Source organism: Lactuca saligna, chromosome 2 (assembly GCF_052625555.1).
Source record: "Lactuca saligna cultivar CGN05327 chromosome 2, ASM5262555v1, whole genome shotgun sequence".
Lineage (NCBI taxonomy): Eukaryota > Viridiplantae > Streptophyta > Magnoliopsida > Asterales > Asteraceae > Lactuca > Lactuca saligna.
The window spans coordinates 133,221,489-133,227,536 of NC_136418.1; the positions used below are offsets into that span (position 1 = coordinate 133,221,489).

General features: G+C 33.7%; 1 protein-coding gene across 1 annotated transcript; it reads right to left on the minus strand.

The window, feature by feature from the left end:
* Positions 1-1,523: 1,523 nt before the first annotated feature.
* Positions 1,524-5,672, minus strand: LOC145030101 (uncharacterized). The gene is made up of 8 exons (XM_078978529.1): positions 5,211-5,672; positions 3,827-4,055; positions 3,419-3,772; positions 3,203-3,367; positions 2,767-3,156; positions 2,599-2,675; positions 2,205-2,351; positions 1,524-2,102 (listed from the first exon to the last, which is right to left on the minus strand). The coding sequence occupies exons 1-8, from the start codon at positions 5,670-5,672 to the stop codon at positions 1,524-1,526; spliced, it is 2,403 nt and encodes an 800-aa protein (XP_078834655.1).
* Positions 5,673-6,048: the final 376 nt, after the last annotated feature.

Consider the following 6,048-nt stretch of genomic DNA (forward strand, 5'->3'; position numbering starts at 1 on the left):
GGAATACTATTCATATATTCAAAAATTGAGAAGAAAATAGGGTAAGGTTGGAGGAGAATGGGGGAAGAAATAAGGGAAAAATGGGATTTGGGGTGTGTTGGAGATGCTCTTAGAAACTTAATGAGAACTCAGAGAATATAGAAACTACTAGGTACAAGTTGGGTCTAGTTAAGGGTGTTCAAGAATATGCAAAATTTTTAGATATCCAGTGTTGAACACCTAACACTCCAGGGTCTAGTTGTTGTTAAGATTTAATTTTTAGATATCTAGTGTTGAACACCCCAAGGTCTTGAAATTTTTAGATATCAAGTTGTGGTCTTGTGTTTCTGGGGTACACCGTCATAGGTGTGGACGTTATGATTGATACTGTGAAATACGAGAAGAAACCGATTTCCCTAGAAGTGATGTTGGTTACGATGGGATATGACTATAAGAGGAGTCCCATGATCTAAAATCCATGCTCTCTTTTGTGGTTTTTGTTCATGGCCCTACGGAAGGCGTCAATGATGAATAAGTAGATTCACGAGACAGTCCACGATTTTCGCCTAATCTTGACTCCGGTGATACCTGAAACAATCTTGGGTGGGGACCTAAGACAACACTCCGATGATAAAGTCAGTTTCTAATGATAGTGAACGATACAAGCTCAAAGAAAGGTCTCGGGGGTTTTCTTCTCCACTCCTTTTAGGCTAGAAACCTTAGTTATTTATAAGATATGATTTATATGTCATCTGATTTACATTGAAATTACATTTAGCAATGTGAATCATGATAATCTTCTAGATAGAGCCAACTTCGGATATACTCATATGTCATATGTGCATACAATGCATTTTGATCAAAAAATATAATATAATATAATATAATATAATATAATATAATATAATATAATATACTAATATTTTATGAGTGTGAACTGTGACCCAATATGTATACTTAATGAATATAAATATACGCTTATATGTAAGGATGTCAAGGCCCTTTATCTTGTTGGGTTCAAATAGGTCATGCACTTAGGTCATGTACACGAGTCATGTATTTAGATCATGCACTTCTTTATGTCACTTCTGTCCATCACTTACGTTTGTTCGTTACTTATGTCTGTCACTTGAAATCTGCACGACAACTTTGACAAGGTTGAGAATTGACAACTTATTGGTTCAACAAATTAACCAGGTCCGACTTGCTGGTGCACAGGTGTGGTATGCCATCATTTATAGTGTAAAGTAAATCAAATAATCAGATACAAAATTGCAAGTAATGTGATTTGTGTTTATATGTAAAAAACTATTTCCATCTTTCCTAAAAATTTTTCGAACCGCACCTATCACCATCAAATTTCCCTGTTCTTGACGTCTTTAGTTTACCTTGTATATAGTGGCGAATCTAGAACTAAAAAACCATGTGGTTCCTTATGTAAATGAAATTGAAAAAATATGAAAGATTAAAGAATACTAGTGATAGCGGGTCGGGTTACATGCCTAAAATATTTAAACATCAATTCAATAGTTATAATAAAGTTATTAAAATTGAACCCTATGATGTCTTATATCTTGAAACAATTTCACAATTGTGTCATTACCGATGCCTTTTAAAACATTTTTTCCAATATATGACACTAAACCATCACTCAAAAATTGATCACTCACTTTGTTGTGTATATCAGTTTTTATTAACTCCATTGCTGAAAATGCACGTTCCACACTTGCTGTTGCTACGGGTAAGATTAATGCAAGTTTCACAAGAAGATAAATCTTGGGAAATATTATATGCTTCTTTTCTTGGACCATCTTTTTGGCAAGGTCTCCAATGCTCTTCAAATCATTAAATCGTTCGTCTTCTCGCACATCTTTAATGTAATTTCCAAGCTCCACTTCAAGAACTCGAAGATCATATTCTATTGGAAATGCTTCCGGATAAAGGGTACCCATTTTCATTATTTTATCCAAATCAAAGGCTTTGAAAGATTCAGTGGGGCACAAACAAGCAATTGAAAGAAGTAAATTCGTGTTTACTTCATTAAAGTGATGGTTTAGCTCTTGAAGTTGCATATCAGTTACCTCCTTAAATACATCAACTTGATAGTGGTGCAAGTTGTTAACCTTAAAAATATATATATATATACAAGTATATTAGTAACTAATGATAAGAGACAATAAATTTATAAATCAATGTGATAGTTAGTAGTAACAAAAATTACTAACCTGTGAGCCTCTTCGACAACTGTATCCATTATCATATTCATCTTCGAAATCCACGACTTTAACTTCGTTTTTAGCACAAAACAAAGTAACTTTATCTAAAAGTGGTTCCCATCCTATATCCCTAATTTCTTGAATTACTTTTTTGAGCTACTTACTTGATTCATGGCATTTATGATATCTTGGTCTTTTCTTTGTAGTATTACATTCAAATGATCCGTCACTCCCGAGATATCAACCATCAAATGTAGACAAAATACAAAATCAAACGATTTTAACCACTTTAAGATGCGAATTGCTTCAGCTCAACGATCATGATCACTATCAAATTCACAAAGGTCTTCAAGTACATCACAAATGGAAGCATATATGGTCTGAATATTTAATAAAGATGCACAATGAGAATCCCATCGAGTATCAGATGGCCATTTAAACCTACTTCTTGATTCAAACCAGTACCACTCTCAAGCTCACCTAAAATAAACCACATACGAATTTAATTAGTTGAATAATTAGTATAAACAACTAAAAATAATTATTATTTACAATTTAGTATTAACCATACCTTCAGCCAGTGTTGCCATAACTTTATCTGCTTGTTTTTTTCTTAATTTATCTCGTCGTTTGTAAGAAAACCCAATAATATTTAACAAACGAGAAACCACATCAAAGAAATCATTAACCGCCGTGTGATTCTTTGCAACAAACACTAGGGCTAACTGTAATTGGTGAGCAAAACAATGAACAAAGTGTGTAGATTTTGTTTCGTTCATAATCAAAGTCTTCAATCCATTAAATGCACCACTCATGTTACTAGCACCATCATATCCTTGTCCTCTAATCCTACTAGGCCTCAAATTCCATTTTGAAAGCATATCATGAATGGTAGCCTTTAATGATAAAGCTAAAGTGTCATTAACATTTCTAATGCCAACAAACCTTTCTACAACTTCACCTTTTTTTATTAACAAATCGCAAAACCAATGCTATTTGTTCTTTACATAACACATCACGTGACTCGTCTACTAAAACTGCAAAAAAGTCATTTCCAAGATCTCCCGTAATAACAATTAAAATTAAATCTGAACATGCTTGCACAATATCTTTTTGGATTTCACCGCATTTCATTTGTGCATTTTTTGGTGCATTCTTTAACACAACGCGATCTACAACATCACATCAATCGGCTAACCACTGTAATAGTTCAAGAAAGTTACCTTTATTGTTCGAGTCTTCCTTCTCGTTATGACCACGAAATGCTAACCCTTGTCGGAGTAGGAACCTAACACAATCAATTGAAGCATTCAAATGAGTAGAATATTCTTTTTCTTGTAAAGTAGTTTGTTTTTCAAAAGCAGACATGATGGATTGTCTTTGGTTCATCAAACTTTGACACTTTTGGACATCAATTGTGTGTGGAGTTCCTTCTTTGTGTTTATTTATTCCTAATTTCCTATTCCAAGCTTTGAATCCAGTTTTCACAAAATGTTCTGATCCACCTTGATTTGGTATACTTGATTTGAATAGATAACAACATAAACAAAATGTTGCATCCTCTTTTATACTATATTCTAACCAATATTTATTATCATCAAACCAAGATTGAATAAATCTTCAAGGTTTACCTCTAAAATCACGTGGTGGGAACTTATGATTTAGAGGTTGGAAAGGTCCTTTTTGCAAGTATGCTCTTCTAATTTCATCTCTTTGGTTTACATGATAAAATTCTATACTTGGTTGTTCAAATGGATAAACAGGTAGTGCGTTTAAATCAACCTTCTTATACTTATGTTGTTGTTCACCATCTTCTTTCTTTTTATAAAACTTATGTAAAGACATTCTTGAATGTTGATGCTTTATTGTGAAATTGAATTATGAAATTGAATGTTATAAAAAGTATCAAACTAATAACCATTATTAATCTTTTGCTATCAAATAGAGTAATAGACAAATCACAAAATCAAGACAATAACAATATAACATAAAAATCAAGACAATAGCGGTTGAACAAACAATGTTTTTATATCAAATAGACAATAACAACTCTGAAAATCTGAAATCTATTGACACTTACCATAAAGAATTCTCAAAACTGTTAAACACTTAACAAAAAACAAATTAAGAATTCTGAAATCTAATGTGATATAAATCATGAAATCATACAAATGTACAATCATTAATCAAACAAAGGATTTTGATTTTGAACAACAAAAAGCAAAGAATTCTGAAATTGTAATATAAGTTGTAACACTTGTAACTTGTAAGTTACAAACTTGAGTGTTGATCGATGGAGTGATGGTCGATCAAAAATTACCGATAGGATGCTACTACCTGACAGGCACACGAGGACGACGGCGACCTTTCCGGATGCCGGACGGCCTAGCACACAGGGAGTTAGGGACGATGTCACGATGATGAATGATCGATTCCAATTTCCAAACGCAAGGAGTCTGCGTCTTTTTCGTTTCTTATTTCTATTTCACTTTTTCTTTTTCTAAAAAAATAAAATAAAATAATGGATCAATTGATTGGGCTATAGCTTAATAGATTGTGGGCAAAAGATATGGGCTTCTGATATAAAAAAAAAAAAGATATGTGCTTCTGATATGGAACTATGTCACGAGTCAAAGGTATGTCTTTTATAAAAAATAAGGTGGGTTCTTATTTTTTTATAAATACTTCATATATTAAAAAAAAAGAAAAAAAAGGTAGGTCCTACCTTCATCCTTACTGCCTACGCCCCTACTTGTATACCTAACTATAACAGAAAACTATGACTTGGTATATCAGGCTGGAGGGAGTGGTGCCACCGAAACCGCACTCCCTCCCTCGCCACATCAGCGCCATGTCACTTTTTACCACTCAAGTGTGGTTTCTTGCCATACTTTTCATTTTTTTTAAGTATTTTAATTTAATAAAACTTTTTTTTGTAACTAATTTAATTTAATATACCTTCTATTTTAATAAAAAAAACATAATTCTTCATTATTTGAAAATAAAAAAAATGACAGTTTTGCAGAAAAAATGGAGACTGTCTCGTGCTATCCTAGCAGACATCCTAAAACTTTCGTCTAACGCATCAGGCGGAATGCCATATGCTAACTGACAAAGTGCGGCCGTGTATTTTTGTAACGGAGTGAAACCGGGTGTACCTCTAGCATCGTGGCGTTGTTGGAAAAAACTGCACTCCCTCGTTACATCTTCAACTATACGTTCGAATAAACCTTTGAGCATTCTGAAGCGCCTACGAAAATAATACCCTTGGTAAGTGGCATTCTCTGCAAAATAGTTTTGTACCAAACGTTGGTTGGCTTCTTCACGATTTCTGTAAATGTATCTTCGTGTTCTCTGTTGAGAACTTGCAGCTGCGTTGTTACATACAACGTTGTATGTTTGTTCCGCCATTTGAACACACGCAATAACGGTATCAAAAATAGTCTGAAATTCTTCAGAAGATGAAGAAGATGACATTTTTGGGAGAGTAGTGATTTAGTGATTTAAAAAAAATATATATTTTTTGAGAGATAGAGAAGATTATGTTGTGAATAAAAAAGTTAAGTTGATATGTGTATATATAGGAAAGAAAAAGCAAAAAAAAAAAAAAGGAAAAAAATAAAACAAAAGAATCTTCAATTTCAACGGTCAAAAGTGACCAGCCAATCAGAAAACGCGGTCTTGAGGGGCCGCACTGCGGTTTAGATCGCAGCAAACCGCACCCTAGAAGTGGTGTTCCATGCTGAGTTGGCATGGAAGTGCGGTCTCAAGCCGCACCACAATGAACCACACCGAGAAGTCTCATGTTGAGTTGGCATGGAAGTGCGGTGTTCCATGCTGAGTTGGCATGGAA

Excerpts from the sequence above, each read along its gene's own strand:
- LOC145030101 (XM_078978529.1), bottom strand. The coding sequence starts at position 5,672 with ATGTCATCTTCTTCATCTTCTGAAGAATTTCAGACTATTTTTGATACC. Across the intron at positions 3,157-3,202 it reads CGAGTCACGTGATGTGTTAT|GTGAAGTTGTAGAAAGGTTT; the intron begins GTAAAGAACAAA and ends TAATAAAAAAAG. Across the intron at positions 2,103-2,204 it reads GTTGTCGAAGAGGCTCACAG|GTTAACAACTTGCACCACTA; the intron begins GTTAGTAATTTT and ends TATATTTTTAAG.